Source organism: Ochotona princeps, chromosome 3, assembly GCF_030435755.1.
Source record: "Ochotona princeps isolate mOchPri1 chromosome 3, mOchPri1.hap1, whole genome shotgun sequence".
Classification (NCBI taxonomy): domain Eukaryota; kingdom Metazoa; phylum Chordata; class Mammalia; order Lagomorpha; family Ochotonidae; genus Ochotona; species Ochotona princeps.
This window is the reverse complement of record NC_080834.1, coordinates 6,737,523-6,762,772: the sequence shown is the minus strand read 5'-3', so window position 1 is coordinate 6,762,772 and position 25,250 is coordinate 6,737,523. Positions and strand designations below refer to the sequence as shown.

The following is a 25,250-nucleotide window of genomic DNA, read 5'->3' as shown; positions in this document are numbered from 1 at the left end:
GTTCGTACTCACAGGCTAAGGATGCAGGATCAGATCCCCAAGGTGCTTACGAAGAGTACAGGGTTGCAGGTGCCAAGTCACTGGCTGAAGCTGCGCACGCTAAGAGCTTGTCCTCAGAGACTAAGCAGACTGAGGGTTGCAGTTCAGAGACTGGGGATGCTTCTGCACATGCCCAGGTTGCTCTTCCAGAGGTCTACCCAGGCCCATCAGCTGGTGGTTTAGTTATGGATTCCATCAACTTGCCTGTTCAAAACCAGCCAGGATGTCATCTGTCAAACGAAACTGGAGCAATAGTAGAGATGCCAGCACCGTTATACTCATGGAACTGTCCGCCAGGATTGGAATGCTTAAGACAGGTAATTTTACATGCAGAGTGCTCATTAAATCAAAACAAGCTTCTAGTTTGTCTACCAGGTTAAAATACAGTTAAATACTTACCTAATGATATGATTTGGATATGCTTGAAGAAGCCATTGTAGACTTCATATGCTAAAACTGAACTCCTATGTAGAATAAAAGGGGTAAAAAAAAAAGTGATCGCGATGATTTCAAGTGGGACATTTGGGCAATGATCAGCATCCCACTTTAAAGTCGTCATGGCGGATCATGCCTGATTTAATTACGGGTGACTTGTAAGAAGGGGGTGACAATAGCATGTACAGGCTCATAGACTATCTCTCACATCCGATGCCCTACACCTAGTCAGCGAGAACGCTGTGAGATGCGACCCATTAATCCTGCATCAGAACTGCGTGCCAAACAAATCTTTCTTCAAAATTTACTCGGCCTCTAGCATTGTCCTACTGACAATGAAAATGGACCAGCACACTTATGTTTCTTGAAGTAATAAATGCCAAAAAGCATGCTCACTTAATAGCCAAGTCTATTTTTTTCAGATTTAATTCATTATTTAAGCAAAATCTGAATGAGAAAACTGTGTTTCCTGTGATCTTGAGTATAATCTATGAAACAGTGAAGAGTAAACATTTAGGTTTTGTCCTAAGTATAATATATGCGTATGTGTGTATAAATTTACATAATACTTAAGAACTTCTATGATATCCAGATGTCCTAATTATCACTGTTTTGCCCAACAGAAAATTTTGGCTCAAAGGTATTATATAACTTTTTCAGGATTTACAACCTAAATGGAACCCTCTTTTAGTCTTGGTACCTTGCTTCTGTATCCATCATGCTTAAATCTCATGAATAATTTCTTGACATTTGAAAATAAAGTTCTAGTAAATGTTATAGTTCATTTTCAGTAAACGATACACAAATAAAATAAATGTGTTATATATCCCATGACACCATTTTCTCAAATTCTTAAAATTAGACTTTTACAATGTGGCTGTTCTTCTTTGGAACACTCAAATTTACAAATGAAATCTTAAAAGCTGAATTTTTATAAAATCTTGGAGGTTACTATATTAGTCTACAACTTACCTCAACAATGTGAAGTCTAGTTGTGTTCAGCATCAGGCAGGTAAAGCAAGAATACCAATTTCCAGATGTCTATCTATAAATAGATAAATAAATAGCTACGTGATATTCAAACAGTGATCAACAAATGAATTCTCTGTCAAACTCTGTAACAGCAGCAGACTGGACTGTATACATTATAGTAATGTTTAGTACTCCATAGTTCTTCAGGAATTTTTAGAGTAGATTATTTTTGAATCAAGGTATTGCACAAAGTAAGGAATGTAGCATTTGCTACTGATTTTGCTACACTTTAAAATAATAATTTGGGCAGAATTAATAATTTAATGCACAAATAAGCTATTACATACTGCTATAAAGTATTTCGAAGGAGATAGATGCAAAGACACGGATACCTACAGGAATTAGATATTTATTTATTTATTTTCATCTTGGGTGTCAGTGATACAAAAATGAGACGATATATTTAACCATAAAATACTTGTGATTTTAATTTATCTGTTGATTGCAATGGTCACTTGTTCTATCACGTGGAAACATGCTTTTAAACTAATGTAACTCAAGTGTTTTTTTTAAAGATTCACTTTATTTATTTTTATTGGAAAGGTAGATTACACAGAGAAGGAGAGAGAGAGAAAGAGCTTCTGTCTTCTGGTTTACTCCTCAGTGGCTGGAGCTGAGCCGATCCTAAGCCAGGGACCAAGAACTTCCTTGGGGTCTCCCATACGGGTGCAGGACCCCAAGGCTTTGGGCCATCCTTCTCTGCTTTCCCAAGGCACAAGCAGGGAGCTGGATGGGAAGTGGAGCAGTCAAGACAAGAACTGACTTTCATATGGGATCTAGGCACACACAAGGCGAAGATTCAGCCACTAGGCCATCACACAGGCCCTGAAGTGTGTGTTCTTGTTTAATTGTGTTTTCAAAGTGCTGAAAAGTTGAAAGAGAAGGATTGTGTTTAGATAATGTTTTGAAACATTTGCCAAAATTTTGATATTATCTTTAAGATATTTGTTTCAAGCAACAGCAACAACAAAAACTGATTTAAGATGTGTAGGGAAAACTTCCTTAAATGCAATAAAGACAACTGCATATTTGTTAAATCTACTCTGGAAGAATTGTGATTTCATAATTTTTACAGAAATTCTACAATAAGATAAATTTTTGGCCTACATTTGCACATATTAATACTAAATGTTTTGATAGCCATATTTTTTGAGAGCATTAACTTTAGTATTGCACTAAAGAATAATACAAACTACCAATAAAGTGATAATGTTGATACTTTTGATGATTAATAATATGTAGCAGTAAACATAAAACAGGAGTATTTGTTGGTTGAAGAAAATTTTTGACTTAGTTACAACTAGATTTCTTTATATTTAGGTGAATGAAACATTAATTCATCAGAAAATTACATTTCTGGATGGTATGTATTTATTATTTTCATAATATTTGAGAAAGAAAAGAGGTTAATGCAGAAAAAGAAACACAAACATAGCATTGTGGATGATGATATCATAAACCTGATTATTTATAAATGTTTTGCCTCACAATGAATGAAAAAATTTAGATTCACCTTGTTCCCCCATCCCTGCAAATCACTTAAGATATGTCTGCCCCTTTTGTTAGCTTCTACCACATCTGGTGTGTTCCTTTTTTGTGATGCTCTTGAGAATAGGACAGAATGTGCAAAATTTAGTTCTATCAGAGCATTGCCAGCGAGGAGTGTGCTCACACTTGGATGAGGATGTTCATAGCCACGGTTTCCCTTGGGCATTCAGACGCACCCAGTGCAACTTTTGTCCCAAGGGCTGTGGATTGTTAACTTGGCTGAAACACACTGGAGAGTTAGTGCACACCCATCAGCAGGTGTGGAGACTTGGCCACCAGGAAGAGCACACATACTTCCGCTGAACTGGCATGAGACCACCTTCTGTTTTCCAGGGGTTCTGTTTTCCTGAGGTGTAAGACCACACCTAAGAAGCCATTAGATGCCACACGACAGCTCATCATCATGGTGGATAAGATTCGAGTAGAATCATGAACATCAATGACTTTCCTCTAGATATGAGTACCATGAAAGCTCAACTATTTTATAGAACATGTCTGTTAAACTCATCTTCACCCATCCATGGTGAAGACTTAAGCTGCTAGGCTACTGTGCCAGGTCATTTTTTTAAAAAATGTTTTTCTCTGGGTCTGCATAAGATATGTCAACTTCCTGAACTTCAATAACTTCTCGTCCTTTCTCCTTCCCTTCTTTTCTCAGTCAGGGTTTCCCATAAATATCCTTCTGGTCCTTTTTTTCTCTCTAGAACATAATCTGAAACTGGTGTAGCTTTGTTTATATCTTAGAGTACATTTAGTGTTCTTCACCTAATGACGGCTGTGATTTTCTCTTTTTGTTTTTAGTCATTGCAAATTCCTTCAAAAGAAACAAGTACGAAATTAAAAACAATCTTGGACAGATGATTTTCTTTGCAGTGGAAGATTCTTCCTGCTGTTCCCGAGTTTGCTGTGGGTCAGCCAGACCTTTTACTCTGAGAATTTTTAATGATATGGAGCAAGAAGTAATCACTTTGGAGAGAGCCCTGAGATGTAGCAGGTGCTGCTTCCCCTGCTGTCTCCAAGAGGTCAGTGAGTGGCTACCAGGGCAGGTTGTCAAGGGAGGAAGCAGTTCAGCATTACTGTTCACTCCTTTATTGAACACATGTATTCCGATGCGATTGATAGGAGAATTGACCTGTGGCCTCTAATTTTAGTTTTTAGACAGCTAAGGTCCATGTCTCTGAGTGGTCTGCTTTGTGAGATTAACGTTAGGGTTCCTGATATTCGTAGAAGAATCTGGGCCCTTTGATCAAATCGCTTATCAGAAGTTCTTCAAGCCAAATCCAATTGTGTTGCACCGCTGGGACTATCTGTTCATACTTTTCTAAGCACACACGGATAGAAAAAAATGAGGGGAAGGACATTCATTTTATCATTTCGTCCATAAGTTTGGACAGTCTATTAAATGAGAAAGAGAAGACAACTAAAAAAAATTTCATATTTTGTGCTTTTCTTATATTAAGTAACATTTTGCATATCCGTGTCCTTGGTCTTCGTGATGCTGTTTGTGGGAGTGTTTCCAGCTTTGTAAGGGACAGCCATTTGTTTCGCATCACTCAAGAGCCTACTCAGACAGAATGAGGATTGCTGGGGCAACGCCCTGTTACAGAGACATTACACGAAAGTTGGCCTTGCTACCGGCTCATTAGCACAAGATCAGCTCTCTCTGGGTAACTACAATCCAGATGATTCTGGGAGAGCATGGCACAGAAGTACAGGCATTTGGTTAGTTTCAGTTCTTGAAAAAAGAACTGAATTTATTCATGGCGTTGCTGCCTTCTTTTCCGCCCAAGTTAGGTTGGGCATAGTCCATGACAATAGCTGAGGACAAACATTTTGATGGCAAATGCTGTGCAGTAGAATGAGCTCATGGACATCCATTTTACTATTTGATCTTTCCAAATGGTCCTAAAACTTGTCATTTACGGATGAACATATGAGGCAGTCTCATGGCTGCACGTCTAATAAATAACAGCCAACGTTCAAATGCTCTGATTCTTTCCATGCTAGCATCATTGACACTTCAGTTTCAAATTTGCAACCATGATCAAGCTGCTCTCCATATTTATGTTTTATTTAATTGTTAAAGAGTTTTAAGAAGGCAATTCCTTCATGGGTTAACCATTTTACTTATGGGCAGAAATTTATATACATATGTATATTTATATACACATATACATGTATGTGTAGATCAGTGATTAAAGGCTGTGAAGATTACTGCAGTCTGCCCAAATTTCTACTCATCTACCTGAAACGGCAGGTGAAAAGTCTGATGTAAGTTAATTTACCTCTGTCCCACATTTATGTCCTCTATAACATAGGGATATTAATAGTACCAATCTAGTATGTGTTGTGAAATAGAAGAATGGCATTTAATAAGTGCCTAGTAATTAAGAGCTGGTAGCATTCAGAATCGTGTTGATTATTACATTTTTAAATGCTTTTTCATTTGTAGCTAAATGTCCAAGCTCCTCCTGGTGTACTGATAGGTTATGTTATTCAAATCTGGCACCCACGTCTGCCAATGTTCATAATTCAAAACGCGAAGAGGAAGGATGTGCTAAATATTAGCGGCCCATGCTGTTTATGGAACTGTTGTCGAGAAGTTAACTTTGAGGTAATAGCTGTGATAAGGTTTACATGAATTTCTTTCTAAATGCAAATAGAATAGAATTTTGTGAATGTTATATATGCATTGAGCAGATGCTTGTATCTGAATATCTCAACAGGGACATAATGTGGTAAGACAGCTACTCCAGGTCAGAATGGTAATTAGTTCTCAAATTGAAGGCTAATGTCAGACCAAACCAAACATAATGTCTAAAACATAAACAGTGGTGTTTGAATGGTGACATTGTGTAATATCTAAATCTAATGGTCAGAACGTGTGAATCTATCCTTAATTCAAAACACATATTGAAAATTCCTAGGCCAAGTTTAGGAGATCTGTCATTCTAAAGTTCCTAGTAGAAGCTCAACTATACAAAGACAATTTTAAGCAAGTTGGTGGAGGCGTAGTATGTACTGACCACCAGTGCTGTTCTGTAACCTCGCACTTAACCCTGTGTTCAACCGAATCATTGCAAGTTACAATATGGTCACATACTTGTCTCCTGGAGGTACATTATTATACGGGTGCTCTGACAAATGGCGTAGCTTCATAATTCACATTTTTAAACTGCAGTCTAAATATCTTGGGATTGTTTAACTTTCTGCCTCTCTGGAAGTTAGATAAACTTGGCTACCTTTCCACAGAAGAAATAAAAATCTAGAGGTGAGAAGAACTACTCTTTGGTAATAAGTGGTGGCTCTAACAGCATTCCTCGTATTCCTAAGGGTTTCTACTCTCCAGATTAATTTCATTCTATTTCCCACCTCTCTGTTAACACAGCTTTCAATTTTTCTGGTCAGATAATTAATTTAATATCTGGTTAGTTAAGAATTCTATGGTAGTCAAGTTTATCTAACTTCCAAAATGGCAATTATACTAATATCTAACAAATTGATATTTTAATCGAAATGCTAACAAATGTTTCATGAAGATTTTTGCCATAGTGTTGCAGATGAAATTTGTCTATTTCTATTTGCTTTTAGTTTCCCTTATTTGTTTTCATTTCATTTAGAAGGCAGATAACAGCCAAGGGTATGCCGACTAAATCCAGTGCCGACTAAATCCGGGAACCCAGAACTTAACGCTGTTGCCAGCGTGCTTGGCAGGGGCTGAGTACTGAAGTCACTGTGTACTTTTTCCCAAGGAGCTGTATCATAAGCCGCATGGCTGGGATTTGAATCAGGCACCAAGATATGGGCCTTGAGATATTCCAAGCAGCTGTTAACCATGCTGACAGATATTCACTGAGATATCCCAAGCAGCTGTTAACCATGCTGACAAATATTCACATCTGTTCTAAGTCTATCCAGAAACTAAGTAAGCTAATAGTTTTTCGTCAGTGCCAAATAAAATAAATTTGAGTTTTTATGCTATAAGGTCACTTTTTTCTATTACTCAGTTCTGTCGTCATTGCATGAACGCAGCAATGTAAAACACACAAATGAACATGCATAGTTATGTTCCATTTTAGAAAAAATTTCTTTATTTTACTTGAGAGAATAGAAGAGAGAGAGGGAGAGAGAGAAGTCTTTCATCTACTGGTTCATTTCCCAAATGGCTGTCATGGGCAAGGCTGAACAGGTCTGAAGCTAGGTGCCAGGAGCTTCAGTTGCATCTCCCACATGGTTACAGGGGTGCAAGGTCATCTTTTCCTGCTTTTCCAGGCCATTAAGAAGGAGGTGGATCATAAGGGGCATGGCCAGGACACAAACCAGGCCCATATTGAATGCTGGCACTACAGCAGGAGGATTAACCTGCTACTTCAGATATACTGAGAGGAGGAGAGATAGAGAGGAAGTGGAGCTGCCGGGATTAGAACCAGTGGCCACACGGGATCAAGGCGAGGACCTTAGCCACCAGGCCACGCTGCCGAGCCCAGCTATGTTCTTAAAGGTCTGTGTTGCCAAAAATAAGATGGAGACAGATTGAATCCATGGATTATTGATTGTGATCCTGGTCCTAATATCTGTTGAGATTTGATTCTTAACTTTCTAAAAAATCAGACTATTATAAGAGCCAAGAAGGTGTACTAAACACCCGGATTATCTGGATGTGAAATTTAACCCTACAACTTTTTTTCTGTTAGGACTTAGTTCCATTGCTTAATCTCTTTTTGTTTCAGTTTTTCCGAATAAAATCAAGTATAATGTTTCTTGGGAGATTGTTATAGGGATTATATTGCTCATTAATTATATAGCTCTATAAACAAGTAATATACTAAATGTTTTTTTTTAAATTCTGCAGCAATAATTTAAAATAAATTTTCTTTTGCTACCATTCCAAGGATCACGGTTTTTATTGTATAAATTTTCTGAAATTTTTATACTTCATAGTACTATATTCTTTTGATACTTGTTTGGTTGCTAGTATTCTATCGAAAGTTGTTAAATTAGTTGTGACTCTAGTTTTCTATTTGGAACATGTTTAGTAATTTTTTGCAATTGAATTCATAAATTTATAAATCTGCTAATGTAATACATTACAATTCCTTTTTTTTGTCCTCACTTGCTTTACTCTTGTATTACCATTTTCCATGATATACTTTTGTAGGTATGGAAATTCCTCCCTCCTCTCCTTCTACCCAACCCATTTCCCCTTGGCATTTTCTACTGTATTATCACAGTAATATTATCCTTTAGTAACAATTACATGTTTAACTTTTCCTTTATTACTTACACTTTTGATACCAAATGTGCGGATTATCTTCTCTTTTTTTTTAATGCCAATTCATTTGCTAACTTTCTAGGCACCAGCTGAGTGCCCTGGAGCTCACTTCAGTTAGGACATGACCATAACTCAGCTGGCACAGATTCAGGGCTCTGTGTTACAAGATCTTCTTGGAGCTAAGCCCGGCATCACACAGCCAGGAGCACCCACACTTCTAGCCAAGCTACAAACCAGAGTTCCCATAACTTTCTCTTCATTTTCAAAAATGGCTAATCTTAAAATTCAGGCACAGGGCCAGGGGTGGTAGCCTGGTTGCTAAAGTCCTCGCCTTGCATGCACCAGGATCTCATATTGATGCCGGTTCTCATCCCGGCAGCCCTGCTTGCTGTCCAGCTCTCTGTTTGTGGCCTGGGAAAGCAGTGGAGGACGGTCCAAAGCCCTGGGAGCCTGCACCCATGTGGGAAACCAGGAAGAAGCTTCAGGTTTCAGGCTCCTGGCTGCGGATCAGTCACTTGCGGAGTGAGTCATCAGACAGATCTTCTTCTCTACCTCTCCTCCTCTCGGCATATCTGACTTTCCAAATAAATAAATAAGTAAGTGAGCAAATAAATAAATAAATAAATAAAATGTTTTGAAAATTTCAGGCACATTTTAATCCTGTTTTCCGACCTATTATAAAGGAAACAGCCAGAAGACGAGGTTGTCTGTGTGAGTTCTGGAAATGTCCAGAAGATGGGAGCTTGTGTTACTATAAAATTGGGGCAAACCACCTTCACGGCACTTAGCTGTGTTAACCAACCTGAAAAGTGACATTTTTTTCTTATGAATAAGTAGATAACACAACTTGTCCAACTTGTCTTCATCAAGCGAGGATTCTAATATTCATCAGTACATGTGCTGCATAATTTTAATGCAATTTTTGCTTTTCCCACAACGTTGTTAGTAGTTTTATTATTCTCTAGAATTGTGTAACAACTTTCTGTCTGTTTTGATTTATAATTTAGATTAAATCTGTTGATGAAGATGATGTGGTTGGCAAGATTTCCAAGCAGTCATCTGGCTTTATAAAAGAGTTTTTAGTAAATGCTGGTAACATTGCAATCCAGTTTCCTGAAGACGTTAGCGAGACAATGAAAGTTCTGGTGCTGGGTGCCTGCTTCCTCATTGTAAGTCTATTATCGCTAATCTTGGTTAGAATACATTTTCTGGAATCACTCTGAAGTAATTAAGTAAATTGTACATTTTAAGATTAAATATATAGTTTTTATACAAGATTCCCTTTTCATCCCAGCTCTGAAATTCTGTTAGGATGTGACACTTGGGATTCAGAAATGACTAGTTTCTGCCCCAAGAGTCTATGCATTGTCACATGGCAAGGTAGGAATTTATTTGTTAAGGAGAGGTCTCTGGATGAGGTTTGGGGTGTGGAGATTGTTTTAAAAAGTCCCAGTTGTGGGGGCTACCTTTGTTGTGCAGGGGTGAAGTTGCTGCCTGCTAAGACAGCATTTCATCTGAGAGCTTGTCGGAGTCGTGCATAAACCAGTTATGATCCAGCTTCCTGTTAATGTGTCTGGGATAGCAGTGGAAGATGGCGCAAGTACTTGCGTCCCAGCCATCCACATGGGAGATCTGAATGAAGCTCCTGGCTCGCAGCTTTGTCCTGGCCTTCTGCTGGCAATTTGTGGTCATTTGGGGAGTTAAACAACAGATGGAATAGTTTCTCTTTCTCTCCCTCGGCAACTCTGCCTTTCAAATTAATATAAAAACATGTTTCAAAAACCAAAGTTGGGCCTGGCGGCGTGGCCTAGCGGCTAAAAATCCTCACCTTGAACGCGCCGGGATCCCATATCGGCGTCGGTTCTAATCCCGGCAGCTCCACTTCCCATCCGGCTCCCTGCTTGTGGCCTGGGAAAGCAGTCAAGGACGGCCCAAAGCTTTGGGACACTGCACCCATGTGGGAGACCCAGAAGAGGTTCTTGGTTCCCAGCATCGGATCGGCGCGCACCGGCCTGTTGCGGCTCACTTGGGGAGCAAAACATCGGATGGAAGATCTTCCTCTCTGTCTCTCCTCCTCTCTGTATATCCAGCTTTCCAATAATAATACAATAATCTTAAAAAAAAAAAAACCAAAGTTGGTGCTTAGGACTTCTGTAATCCTGGCTGAAATGGATAATCTTAGCAAAACATGCAGATTTTTAAAGTGACTCACTAGTAAATCAAATTCCCTATTCACATATTAAATAACAGTATATATCCAGTCCATACTCTAGATTTGACTAATTATTTATGAAAATACAGGGGATAGAATCGTCATTGTGAGCTTTTAAAAACCCTATTATGGAATCATGGCTTAGTTCAACATGTCAGAAACTCCAAATGACAAATTTGTACAGCTTTCCAGGTGATTCCAAAATGCTGTTAGTATTGAATATTGTGGGAACAAATCAGCCATTCTCAACATTAGCTAAACATAAAAAGCACATGGATAACTTTTCGAGCTCCCCATTTACAGAATGCATTCACACCTATTAAATGAAATCTTTGCAGGTGGGACCAAACCATCTCTATTTTCAGAACTTCCAGGAAACTCCTGTGGAGCTGTGGCTTAATACATTCAATGAGTATATCAAACATTGATTGTCAGGATGTGATCAGAAAAAAAGATCAATAAAGCCCAGCAAAAAAGGCTTAACCTCATACTTGTTGTTCACTTTGTTTTGTGGCTTCTCAATGAAGGGAATATATAGTGATGGCAGGATAGAAACTACCATATCCAGATGTGAGGATACAATGCAACATGCACCCCTACTTCCAAATCAAAGACGGATTCTCAATGAAACTGTTGGACATCACTGGACAATGGGATGCTGGCCTGGCTGACATTGTCTGTACCAGCAATGCCGCAGCACACTTAAGTAACAGACTGATGGATTAATGACTGCTTAGGAAGGACTATGCTATTGTAATAATATGGGGAAAATCATTCAGGGTGGGTAGGTGGGAGTTTAGAGGTGGAAATCCCAAACCCTATGGAATTGTACCGAAAAATTCAAAATAAAAAATAAAATAAAACAAAACAGATTTTTAAAGGTACCATCCCTTTGCAGTTTGTGATGCATGTTTAAATATCTGTGTGAACACAATGTGTAAAAACGCATTTATGAAGCATTCAAATTTGAACATTAGGTAAATTTACTTATGGCATTAGCTTTTTCTTATGTGACAGCTATTTCTCTATGTTTTATCAGATACCTTAGTTTTTCTGCACCTAAGAACTTATCTGTTTTGTTGCCAAAAACTCATTTCTGTATTTCCACTTTATCTAGGACTTCATCTTTTTTGAAAGCAGGAGCAATCTCCAACAGTTTCTGTTTCTGTAAGTGGATTAATGTAAATCTTGAATAACTGCAATCTCTCTATATGCTAGCAACATATACAAATGCAGCTTTCTATACTATATTAAAATTGTTAGTACCTTATGAATTAACCTGTGCCACCTGTACTTCCAGGTATGTTATTTCATTTTTTTTAAATATATTTCATTTTTTAAAATAGTTGAGTAGTTTTCCATAAAGTAGATGAAGCATCGTTTCCTTATCCAGTCTTCTGTTGATGACATTTTGGTGGCTTCCGTGTTTTTGCGATTGTTGATTTTGCTGCTATGAACCTATGGGTGCATGTTGCTTTCTCATGTGATAAGGCTTTTAGGATATATTCCTAGGAGTGCTATTGCTAGGTCATATGGCAGGTGGATTTTCAGTTGCCTGAATATTCTCTGTACTGATTTCCGTAGTGGTTGCACCAGCCTGTGATTCCACCAACAGTGAAGGAGGGTTCCTTTTTTTTTTTTTTATGTTCTTACTTAGTTGGTTAGGGTACAAAGGATCAGGGCTACAGGAAAGTGGGTAATACCATTGTTTCCACACTAATATCATCACTTTTTTCCCCTGTATCTGGGTTCAGGGGAGAAACTAAGGGAGAAGCCCCACCCAGCCTCCCACCCATCCCAGATCCCCAACGTGAGGCACGCTCCAAGCGTCCTGCTCAAGCAGTTTTGATAGTTCAACAGTTCTGAATTGCTGCCAATCTCACCATTCCAAGCACAATGAAATCTATTCAGAATCCACTGGCTGACATAGTCTCTTCATGGTTGGGGTTCTAAGATCAGCAGTTCAGTTGGAGGGTTCTCCAAAGAAACTTTGTCTGAGGTGATGCCAGACCTGATTCTTGTGTGTGCGCCTGCCAGTACAGGGTCTGGCACTGTCCGTCGCCCCAATCAGTTTATGCACATGCTGGTCGTTGTGATTACTGAGTCAGTTCTGTTTCCAGCCCTTGTTTTCAATGTGAACTGATGGGTGTTGTAGTCCAGCCCAATCCTGTCCACTTCATACTCAGCCCTCACACAAACCAGTGGGAGCTGTAGCCTAGTTGGGGCGACTCCCCATAACCCTCCACCAGGCCTGCCCCCTACCCTGTTCCCTTGCTTGCCAATATGCACCGCAGACTATTCAGTCTGTCCCACATCTCATTTAGTTCTCATACATGTCAATGGGCATTGAAGCCTAGTTCAACCCAACCAACCCTACTATCTAGCCCACACACATACTGGCAGGTGCCTTTCTGCCTAGCCACCCCTGTCCCTTTCCTGGTTTTCGTGCTCTTCAGTGGGAGTGGTAACCCAAGAGGGAGGTGCCCACTATCTCCCTACTAGGCCACTTCCACTCTCGGATTATGCACCCTCCAGGTGGTTCTGCAGTTTAACTTGACAGATTAAGCCCCCAGTGGGCCCAACCCTGTGGAAATACAAGTCCCATAGGTTAGCTTGCGAACTGGGGTGGATATGGGCTGAGCTAGGTGTGACCATGGCACCTTCCATCACTTATGGGTAAAGGAACCAATAGCAGTCTGGGCAGGTCAAGGCAGCATTCACCCAAAAGTGAATCCTAAAATAGGATGTGAGGTGGGCCAAAGTGCAACTGGAAGGGGGTGGACTGGGCATGGCCAAGCAAAAAATTCATAAGAAAGAATAGAAATCAATATGGAGCACAAGTCATGCCGAACTAGGCTCTTACACCGACTGGTCTGTGTAAGTCAGGGATACTATACCACAGCATTGAAGGCAAAGGCTGAGGGAGGTGAGGGGCTAAGCCAACTGGGTCAGAGCAACCACTGGCACGCATGTAATCTAGGGCTGGGAATAGACTTGGTTGTGGAGCTGTGAGAGTACAACCTTGCTGGGTTGGGTTCCCACGGGAGAAAACAGGGACCAGAGTGGGGGCTGCATTCTGGTCTGGATATGGATGCAGTCTCCCTAGGCACAAGAGTGGACTGGAGCTGGGCACACCGAGCTGGGATAGATGCCAGCACCATCTGGTGCTCTGGAGAACCTGGGTAAATGTAGGACAGACTAGGCTGAGTCTCTGCCCCTACTGAGCCATGTGTGAGCAGTGTCTAGGTATGGACAAGCCTTGGCTGGGCTGAAACATCCAGTAGTAAGAACTGGAATAGATTGAAGGGTAGCAAAGAGGGCTGGCCCATGGACCCACCAGTACGTGCAAGATCTGGCATAGAGAGAGGTTCTGATGGATGAGCTTGGGAGACTCCTCTATCAGGACACGGTCCCTACAAGTGAGTGCAAGAACCATGAGAGGGAGCAACCCAGACCAGAGAAAGATACCCACTGGCATACTTATGGCATAGGTGGGGGGTGGGGCAGACCAGGATAAACCCATTAACATCACCTGCTGGTGAATCCGAGCACCAGAACAGAGTGTGGGTCAGTCCAACTTCGGTTGTGACACAAACCAGTGCACATTATGGAATGACAAGGTGAGGTGAGCTGTGCCAGATGTGATTGTAGCACCCAAACAACAAGGTGAGAACCAGGAGGGACGGGGCAAAACTGGCAGGGGGAATGTGGGCTCCCCTGTTGGACAGCCACTCCCACTGGAAAGCCTGAGTTGGGATGGGAGAAGACCAGACCAGGCAGGGCTACAACACCTGTGGGCCTCATGTGAGCTAGATCAGGGAAGGTTGAGGTTGGGCTGACTGTTTCTACTGTGCAAGCAAAAATTAGAGTGGGTGAGGGTTGGTTGGGCTTTGCCACAGCATCGGTTAGGAGGGTTCCTTTTTCCCGGCATCCTTGCCAGCAGGTGTTGTTAGTGGTTTTCTGTACGTGGGCCATTCTTACTGCAGTTCAGTAGTATCTCAGTGATGTTTTTATTTGAATTTACCTTGATGCCAGGGAGGTTGAGCATTTTTTCATATGCCTGTTAGCCATTTGGATTTGTCCCTTTGTTACATGTCTGCCCATTTCCCTTGTCTGTTTCTTGACTGGTTTGTTTGTTTTGTTGTTACGGTTGTCCTGGAATTCTTTCTATATTCTGGAGATTAGCCCTTATTTCCTATGAAGTATGCAAAGATTTTCTCCCGTTCTTTTGGTTGCCTTTTTAAATTTGTTGATTGCTTCCTTTGCTGTGCAGAAGCTCCTTAGCTTGATGTAGTCCCATTTGTTTGCTTTAGTCTTGACTTCCTTTGCTTTGGATGATTTTTCTAGGAAGTCAGAGACTTACACCTATATCTTGCAGTGATTCCAACTTCTTCCAAAATTTTGATGATTTCTGGATGTAGGTATAGGTCTTTTATCCATTTAGATTTGATCTTTGTGTATGGGGAAAGGTGTGGGTCTTGCTTCTTATTTCTGTAGGCTATTAACCTATTGTCCCAACAGCATTTGTTGAATAGACCCAGATTTTTGCCTGGATTGTTTTCTGTTTTCTTGTCAAAGATTACATGGCTGAGCCTGTGTGGATTTCCTTTTGATGCTTCTATTCTGCTCCATTGGTCTTCCTCTCTGTTTTTGTGCCAGTACCAGGCTGTTTTGATTACTACCACTGTCTAATATGTCCAAAGGTCTGGGATTGTGATCCCTCCCACTAGGTTCTTATTCTTTAGGATGGTTCTGGGTATTCATGTTTTATTTTGTGTTTCCAGATGAACCTTTGTATCATTTTTCCAGCTCTATAAAGAATTTCCTTGGTAATTTGATTGAGATCATGCGAACCTATATATTGCTTTCACGAATACGGATATTTTGATGTTACTGACTTTGCCAATCCAGGAACATGGTATATTTCTCCACTTTGTGGAGTTTTCTTCTATTTCTTCTTCTTCTTCTTCTTTTTTTTAATGTTTTGTAGATTTCCTCAAACAGGTCTTCCACATCTTCAGTTAAATTTATTCCCAGGTATTTCATTTTCTGCTTTTGTTATTTTGAAGGGGGTACCATGATGATTAGTTATTTTTCAGCCTTGGAGTTTGTATACACTATGGACATGCAATAGCACATCTTTAAATACCATTTGTAGAGACGGTCTGAATGAAGTGAATTTTGAGCTTCTCTTTATAGCGGAAGGATTTTATTGCATTTTCAAAGATAAAGGAAAGCTTTGATGGGTAAGTTATTCTTGGCTCACATTTTATTTTTTCCTTTTAGATTTGGGAATCTGTCACTCCATTCTCTTCTCACCTGTGGAGTTTCTTCTGATAGGTCAACAGTGAGTCAGATTGTGGTTCCTCTATATGTTAATTGATGTTTTCATGTGCATATTTAAGGGTCTTTTCCCTGTGTTCAACTGGATAGAGCTTGATTATCATGCGTCATGGCAAAGATCACTTTTAGTCAACTCTATTGGGAGCTCTTTGCCCCTCCTGTATTTTATTTCCTAATTCTTTCTCCAAATTAGCGAAGTTTTCCTTTATCATTTAGTAGAATACATTTTTAAGATCAGCTGCTCTTCCTGTGTCTTCTGGAACTCCCATAACTCTTATATTCAGCCTTTTAATAGTGTCCCTTAATTCTTGAATACTTTTTCTTGGTTTGATTTCGTTTCTCTTGTAGCTTTTTGATTTTTCTCTCCATTGTTGAAAGAAATGTCTTGCAATTCTGAAGTTCTTTCTTCTGTCTCACTCCTTCTATTATTGAGGCTTTGATCAAATTTTGAGTTTGCTCCATTTTTAGTGTATATTTCAGTGTACTTCATGTTTAGTAATTCAGCTTGATTTGGTTTCAGTGTCGCTATTTCCTGTGTAATGTATTCCTTAAATTCCTTGAACTTCCGCATGTGCTTCTTATTGTTGATAAGAAGCTTTATAACAAGCTTTTTTTAAAATTCTGTATCCCTCATTTTCTTTTTGTCTTCTTTAGTTAATTCTAAGGTTAACAACGGTTTTTGCTCCTTTGCAGGGTAGGCATGAGTAATATTCATGTGCCTCTGATTCTTCTTTTACTCCTGCTCATTGCTATTCTGGTTAACAGATTCCTATCCTTCGGACAGTTTCTAAGCTGTGTTGCCTACTGGTCTGTTGGTCAGTTCTACTTATCGTGGTCAGTACCTAATTCTTCATTTGTTACTAGTGCTACTCCATCCAGCTCTAGCTCCTGGCTCACCACTTTTCATACCCATGTGATTCTGTGTTGTGGCTGCACTATTGCCTGCAAAGCCTTTATCCTACCTCCAGTTTGAGCAGTGTCTGGGATTAGGGAGATACTAGCTGTCCTAAATCACTGGTTTTTCAGAAATGTTGGTCTTGCCAAAATCTGCTGGCCATTAGGTCTGAAGGCCACCTGGACCTATTTTGGGTGGAACCTGTAGGGTGTCAGTTTGGTACTATTTCCCCTGTCATACCAATTCAATGCATTGAGCCAGAAGTCACATCTCTTCCAGCTTAGCTCCTGTGCAGCTCACTGTTGTTCCTTCAGCCCTACAGCCTTTTCTTCAGTACACAAAATGACATGTGATGTAGTACTTGTGAAGTCTGGGCCTGCTGATTATTAGGTCTGGAGTGCACCCAGACATATTTTGAGTGGAACCTGTAGGATGCCAGTGAGTCTTGTTTGACCAGTGCAATGTGTTGAACCAGATGTGGGTTCTCTCCCGGCTGAATGCAGGTGAGTTTGCTGTTGTTCCTCCAGCCCTTCCCCCATACCCTTTTACTGAATTACACAAAATGACACCCAGTATGGCACTGGTTGAGATCTGCGCCTGCTGGTTGATTAGGTCTGTGGACCATCCAGCCCTATTTTTGGAGGAATATCACATTGATACTGTTTTCCTTGTGAGAACAGTGCAATGCATCAAGCTGGAAATGAGCTTGTTCCTGGCTTAGTGCGTGCACAGCTTGATGTTGTCCCACCAGCCCCACAGTCTTTTCCTCAGAACACAAAATGGCACCTGATGTGACACTGGTTGGGAGCTGTGGAATTCTCCCTCTTCCTGCACCCACTTTTTGGACTCTGCCACGCTGCTTCTGTTCATGCTCAAATCAAGCATATTAGCAGGATAGACAGTTCTATGCCTTTGTTCAACTCCTGTGCTCCTGGTGAACTCCCCTTCTCACATGGCGGCTAGCAGAGCTCTGATTGCCAATCACTGACCACCACTGGTGTATCTGGTCACTACCACACTGCTCTGCTGTCTCCATTGCTTCTCCTTGTCCGTGAGTCTCTAGATAGCCCTCTCCCATTGGCCCCTGCCCTCTCCTATTTCCCAGGATCGTGGCCTCTCTGCTTCAGATTGACTAGTGACTCTCCACCTGTTGAAATATGTTCTTACATTATTCTGCCATCTTGTTTCTCACAAATCAGATTTTCTACCTGTCAGAAAGAAAAAAAAAGTAGCACTTTACTACCTGTTTTATAGGGACTTTTGAACTGAGGGAAGAGTTAAACAACTTGCCATTTGCTTCATGCAAGTAAAACATGTGCTTAGGAGATAATGGGCTGGGGGAAGATACACTCTATTCTCAGGAGAACTCCAGTTGCTCGTCATCCTAAGTACTCATGACAGCAAATCTCTACCAGTCCCAGAAGCTCCAAGTGGCAAATGATGAAAATATTAGTGTGCAACAGGAATTCTACCAAAAGCAACGTCTAGTTGACTGACCCAGAGCTCAAGTTGTCCATCACATGCCAGATTCCAATGATGGGAAATAGCCAAGGCACTCACTGGTAACATATTTGGGAAAGGTAGCATGGTGGTGGCAGCAGTTATACCCATTAGAGAAGGTACGGACTTTCCATGTGGAAGGTTCTCAGTCCACCCCAGATGTAGCTTAGAATAATTGATGTTATCTCTATCAAAGCTATTTCCTAATTTTACTGATCTCCTTTGCACACAATTCTGATTTCTTACTAAGCAAATTTAAACTAAAACTGATCTATATTCCTCATTCTTTCTTCAATTTGTAAGGAATAACTATCTTCTCCTTATACAATTCTCAAAAGTCACATGGGGCTGGTATCATGGCATAGTAGGTTAATTCTCCAACCTGCCAAACATGCATCCCTTTGGTGTACCAGTTAAAGTCCCAATGACTCTACTTCCAATCTGAGCCCTGCTAATTGCCTGGGAAAGCAGTAGAGGATGGCCCAAGTGCCTGGGTCCATGCATCCACATAAGAGACTTTGAGGGTCCTCCAGGCTCTTGGTTTCTGACTAACCCTGCAATGGGTATTTCAGCCATTTAGGGAGTGAATCAGTGGATAAAAGATCTCCCTCTAAGTCTCTTCTTTTTTTTTGCAACTCTGCCTTTTACATAAGTCCTAAAAAAATCTTTCAAAAGAAAAAGAAAACACTAATATGAAAAATTTTCATATAGATCTAAATGTGTAATACAAAATGGTGATGTAGAATAAAATTTAATTTTAATAATTTGAAATTTAATTCTTTGAAAGCCAGGAATTAAACATTTTAACTTATTAATAAAACTAATAATCTCAATTTTATTTGAGGGAATGGTTTCTAATTTTTTTGTAGGATAGAAAATAGAGGTACAAAATATTCATTTGTGGCAATTCAATAAAATTGGAAAATTTAATGATTACACATACAGCTGAACATTAATGAAAATGCTGTAAAATATTGATTGCATTCAAGACAGATTGCGGGGGTGAGTGGATTTACCATAAATCTGAAAACAGTGAATGAAAATGACCCATTTGTGGTTATTTATTCACAAAACAAACATTTCACATGTGCAATATGGCAGGTATGGTTAAACATTAGTACTATGGTTTTTGTTGTCTAACTCCTTTATATACTCAATTTTTTGCTCATTTCTTTTTTTATCATAGCCGAAGGATTTGCTAAACTCAGGACACTTAAGTCACAGGACTTTGAAAGGACTAAGAAATATGGATAAAAAGGTAAATCTTATAAAAATACTTTCTGCCTTGCCTGATATTGACACCCTTCACCGAGAAAAGAACTTGCCGAGTCAGGGCATCTTCCCACGTTACAATGTGCCTCATGCAGATACTGTCAATCTTGGGCTCCTCTGCATAGGGGCTGTCTTTGCTTATCTTTTTCCTTGAAGAGAGCAAAGGAAAAGCTTCATTCCTTACAAGTCCTCTTCATCAAGTCCCAGATCTTGACTTCTAGATTCTACTTTTTGTTCAAAGGAATGAAGCCTTTTCAAGACATGGTTGGTGTTAGACTTATGGCAAGGAAACATGCCAGGTGAGTTGTGTGACACAAGGAAGTGCTCAAAGAATGATGTCAATATGTCAAAAGGACAAAGAGAGCTATTGGTCCAGCCTCTGTCATGGCAGCCATTTATCAATGAGCCAGCGGATTGAGGATTCCTCTCCCCCTTATCTCTAATTGTGTTTTGAGTAAATAAATAATATTTTCAGAAATAAAATGAAGAAAGAAAGGAAAGAAGGAAGGAAGGAAGGAAGGAAAGAAGGAAGAAAGGAAGGGAAAGAAAGAAGGGTCATCCATTCTTCTAGAAAAATAATTCAGGGCATGGCAGGCATGGTCAGGACAGGGGTTGGGTAGGATGTGGAGGGAACATATGTGTCCACTTCTGGTATACCTCATAACCAGTAACTAATAGTGACTTGAAGCATTTTATAATAGATTTTACCTGAATGATGACAGGATTCCTTGTTAGTTCATTGTGATAATGCTAAAATTACAATAGATATTTTTCAGCCTAAATTTAGTCAAAAAACTTAACAACTGAGCCTCAGAGAACAGCTCACAGGATGTCAGGAGCCCAGATAATTTGGGGCTATTTTTAGAGTCTGTTTTTCCTGATGCTGTTTTTCCTTCACTTTGACTTAATTTCTCTGTACCTACACTCAGTGTCTCAGAGGTGAAATGACAGGCCTTGTTGTCTGTTAGCCCTTTTCTTCTCATTATCTCAAGTCTTTGTTTTTCCTCACTGACTGCATGCTCAGAACTTTCCTCCCAAGACTGAGAACACAATTCCATCTCCCAGCAGTCATTTCTCCCCTTCTCCCTTCTGCCATGATCAGGGACACTTACTGACCCATTCACTGTCCCAACCTACCCTACAGTGATCCAAATCCTTAGTCCCCAGATATGTTTTTAAAATCTTCTCTTCAGGGCAGTGGACCTTAAAAACAGGAAGAGATGCTTCCTTTTTGCCTTCAGTCTTGGGTTATGATGCTCAATTTTCAGGAACATAGCTGAAGATGAGATGCTTTGTCGGGGAAGCACTTCCTATCCTGAGGTAATGGAAGAGATAATAAATTCAGCTATCCCCTCACGCCCCACCAAGATTCTGAATGCATGGGGCCATAGAGTAAAATGTTCCCAGTTTGTTCTTAGGAACTTGTCTACACTGATATGCTTCTAAGTTATATTTTGAATAAAAGTATTACCAGCCCCCTTGTATTCATGCCTCACCACCCGCACACAAACATACCCAGATAGCCAGTAATAGCTTTTCTGTGAAATTTTCCTGCCTGATGACATCCCTAAATGGATAAATGAGTGAAGTTCTGTATTGCTCCAGATCAAAGTTCACTCAACATGTTTATAGTGCCTGTTGAAGAGTATGCTTAAGTTAGAACAATAGAAACCTTTCTGTCTGCCACTGGTTAGAATTCATTGGAAAAACCAACGGACTGCATGAGCCCATAAATTCTGCATTAAAGAGAATCTACAGAGCAGACTTTCAGTAAAATATTTTGGCAAATTTCTCTATCTTAAACAGAAATTACAAGTGGAGGAACTTGAAGTCCGATGGGCACTGAGGGTAAGTGTACAATGAGCATCAAAGTATACCCAACTCTGGGCCAGGTCTACTTTTGCAGCACAAAAATGATTGCCATAAGGGACATTTTGCTTAAATGCCATTGAAATCTAACACAAAACACAAGAACTTCGTTATCTCCTTTCTTGTACGGATGTCAGGATGTATGTGATGCATGCCTTATTTAATACGGTATTCAATTTAAATTTCCTATTACTGATAATGTACACTTTGATCATTTGATTAGAGGGTTGATTATTAGACTCTGCTTGTAAATGTTACTCATTTTCCCTTTGAAATTAGAAGGATTTTGGTGAAACTAGATTGAAAATGTGTCATGGCCAGGCGGAACCCGGGAACCAGATGTCTCCTCTGGGTCTCCCATGTTGGAGGCAGGGCCAAAGCACTGGGGCCATCTTCTGCTACTCTCCCAGTCTTGTTAGTAGGGAGTGGGACCAGAAGTGGAGTGACTAAGATTTGAACTAATACTCAAAGGTGGTGCTAGTCTTGCAGGCAGCAGCTTAACACACCACTTTGCAACACTGGACCAATCTTGCATCTTAAGGCAGAAAACTGGGAAAAGATTTGCATATCACAAGATAGTGAAACACCAACTATGAACCATATTATTGACTTTCCTATCTTAGCCCATGGCTTCACATGTAGCAATCCCCAGAAACAGGGTAACAAAAATCTAGAGCATGAAATCGGGATGAAATAGAACTGGGAAATACAGTCTGAACTCCAGGGCTGGAAATCAAAAGTCAGTTGGAACAGATTCCTGAACTTACCTCTCCTCATTTTCAAGTGAAGATTAAGTCTAACTTTAACACTCCACTGTTAAATATGATCTATCCAAGGTAACATAAGAGTATAAACTCAACTAATATGAAGATAAACCAGATTTAGGGAACCAATGCTTGATGTTGACCTGCCACTTGGAACAATTTGCCTCTTGAGGTGAAATCTGAACATGATAACATGACTTGCAATGCTCTGTTTTTAGTAGCATAATCCACAACAGCAAAGGCATAGAAACAACCAGATGTCCATCAAAAGAAGAATGGATAAAGAAACTGTGATACATCTACTCATGGATCCTATGCCACTGTTACATGTCAAATGAAATTCTACCAGCGGCAACAAAATGCTCCCAGTTGGAGACAGTTATGCTCAGTGGAAAAAGCTAGTACAAAATGGAGAAATACATCTTCTCTCTTACATAGCCTTCATGCAAAATACAAAACAATAGACATAGGCAAACAAATATATACATATATATGCTCATGGATGAACTATATAATGGAGACCAGCATACTGGAAGCGAAGACCCAACATAGCACATACCTCCACTACTGAGTATAAAGAAACTCCCAATGAAACTGTGACATATACCTTGACAATATGACACTAGGTTTTCTATCTTTGCCTGTATCTTCAATACCATGATGCACTTAAATACAGAATGTTAAACTTGTAACAGTTACTAAAAAACTGTATTACTGTAATAATATAGGGGTGGTGGGGGGAGAATGGTGAAAGGAAAAAAAGAAAGGAGGAAGAGCTGGAGGAGGGAGAAATAGTAACATAATTTAAAACATACCAACCTGTTTCTGCCTGTGGATTCGGCTTTCCTGTCATTAACCTTTGAGGTTCTGCTCTCTGGCAATGACAGAAAAAACACCGACCTCTTCTGAAACGGGAGTTTCTTTCAAAAATCAGTTGCAAAAAAAAAAAAAAAAAAAAAATCAGTTGCTAGGAGACATTTCAACTGTAATCAGGCAATACCAGTAATCAACAGATATCTGGAAATAATACCAAGTAATTCTGTGATGGATAAACTTTATGCTCTAAACTAGATTATCAGCTACTGCCTACTTTGTACGCATTTTCTGTTAAATTTTATTGCCACAACTAGCAAGTGAGAAATGTGTGTGTGTTTGTGTGTTCAACCTGTTTCTGTCTCTCAAATAAATAAAACCTCAAATAAATAAACTGTATTGGAAGCCAGTTAGCACAGATGGCAATGATACAGTATGTCATTATTTTATCTTGCTCTATGATGTGGGAACATGTTGTTAGCCTATTTCAGCATTCTGAAAACCCATAATTGGGTATAGTGGATGTTGATTTTCTGCTGACTGTAATAAAAGTTGTCACAGAAGTCAGTATGATAAGTCTAGTGCAGTAGCTTAGCAGCCAAAGTCCTCACCTTGCATTTGCTGGGATCCCATATGGGTGCTAGTTCTAATCCCTGCAACCCTACTTCCCATCCAGCAACCGGCTTGTGGCTTGGCAAAGCAGTCGAGGATGGCCCAAAGCCTTGGGAGCCTGCACCCATCTGGGAGACCCAGAAGAGGCTCTGGCTTTGGATTTATGCAGTTCCAGCCATTGTGGCCACTTGGGGAATGAATCAATGGATGTAAGATCTTCCTCTCTGTCTCTCCTCCTCTCTATGTATCTGACTTTCTAATAAAAATAAAATAAATCTTTTTTTAAGGTCTATATGATTGCAATCAGTATGCACACAGCTCCTCTGACTATGTACAAGGAATTTCAGAAACCTATGTAATGCAGGGTTTGATCAGTGGCTGTTTCAGTTCACATAAATAGTATAAAGCAGAGAACTTGGCATGAGATCTCCATCAGTTGTATTCATTGGCCCATTTTCTGACCTGTGATTCAACTTAAATGATGAATTGTTCTTTAACATAGTGGCATGAATAATCATACAACTTCTGCTAATTTCTGCTTGTTTTCTTGTTCACTGTTATTCCTGCCAGGTCGCGCCCGATCTTCTAGGACGACTGTCATGACATTCCATAGAGAAACTGATAAATATGTTCAAATTACCATGATACCTACAGAAGAATAAAGAAATCTCCTATCTTTTGAGAGCTATGTTTTAGCTCTCATACTGACAAGCGAACTGCAACTTTCAAACTTTTCATGACACAACTGCTGCGTGGTACGGAAGTGTGCCCCTGAACCAGTCCATAGGATGCCCGAGGACCCCAGAATACATGCTCTCTCAGCAGACGGAGTGCTGGCAGCTGGAAGCAGACTTCCTGCCTGGAACTGTGGCTGCCTCACTAGCCAAGCACGGCCGGCGATGAGCGGTGCTTCCCTGTATGTCCTTCCTCGTTAATTGCTTGTAGATGAGGTATCCCCTTCCTCAGTTAATTGGTTTGATGGTCAGAATCTATTTGTGAACAACATGCTTACTCCTTTGGTGCTATGGTGATTTATTTCATTTCTTCGTGTGCTATCTGTAGAGGAGGCTTTGTGTGGTTGCCTAAGTAACCTGCCTAGTAGACATATACCCTGTTGAGTTCAATAAAGTGTGCATTATTTTATTCACCTTGCATTCCCCGTGTCCTGATCTTTCTTGGAGCGGTTGTCACATCCCGGGTCCTGGTCTCAGAGGGATAATCCTTAGTGTGGTGTGGTCTCAGAGGGATAATCCTTAGATTCTGAAATTATTTAACACTTCTGGGAATGATGACAGTAAACTCACAGTGCAACACAGCTTAGATCTCTCAAGTTGAGAGAAACAAGTAAATCTTTTGTTAGCCAAATCGTTACCAATAAGTTGGTTTGATTCAACCCCAAGGTCTCTGTTTCCCTTGATTTGCCAAAGCTTTTTCCCCTACTCCCAAAGTACTGTTGTTGAGCAAACTGTCCATGAGTAAAATGTAAGTAATCAAAGCATTTTTAATTCCTGGGATGGTTGGGAGGCTGGGTATGAACTATTTTGTCTCCCCCTTCCCACCAGAAATGAGAAGAAGAAATAAAAAGCTTGGAAACAATGATCACACTCATTTCTCCCTAACCCTAGATCCTTCCCACCCTGACTA

The 25,250-nt window shown here is 40.1% G+C and overlaps 1 protein-coding gene across 2 annotated transcripts; it reads left to right on the top strand.

Annotated features, from left to right (window-relative positions):
- Positions 1–4: 4 nt before the first annotated feature.
- Positions 5–24,427, top strand: LOC101517691 (phospholipid scramblase 1-like). 2 transcript variants are annotated; one of them, XM_058661157.1, is made up of 7 exons: positions 5–356; positions 2,827–2,869; positions 3,856–4,076; positions 5,507–5,668; positions 9,334–9,495; positions 11,656–11,705; positions 24,177–24,427. In XM_058661157.1, the coding sequence occupies exons 1-7, from the start codon at positions 225–227 to the stop codon at positions 24,193–24,195; spliced, it is 789 nt and encodes a 262-aa protein (XP_058517140.1). In that variant the 5' UTR covers positions 5–224; the 3' UTR covers positions 24,196–24,427. The 2 variants fall into 2 exon arrangements, with proteins under 2 accessions (XP_058517140.1, XP_058517141.1); XM_058661158.1 differs by lacking the exon at positions 24,177–24,427 and adding an exon at positions 19,463–19,491.
- Positions 24,428–25,250: the final 823 nt, after the last annotated feature.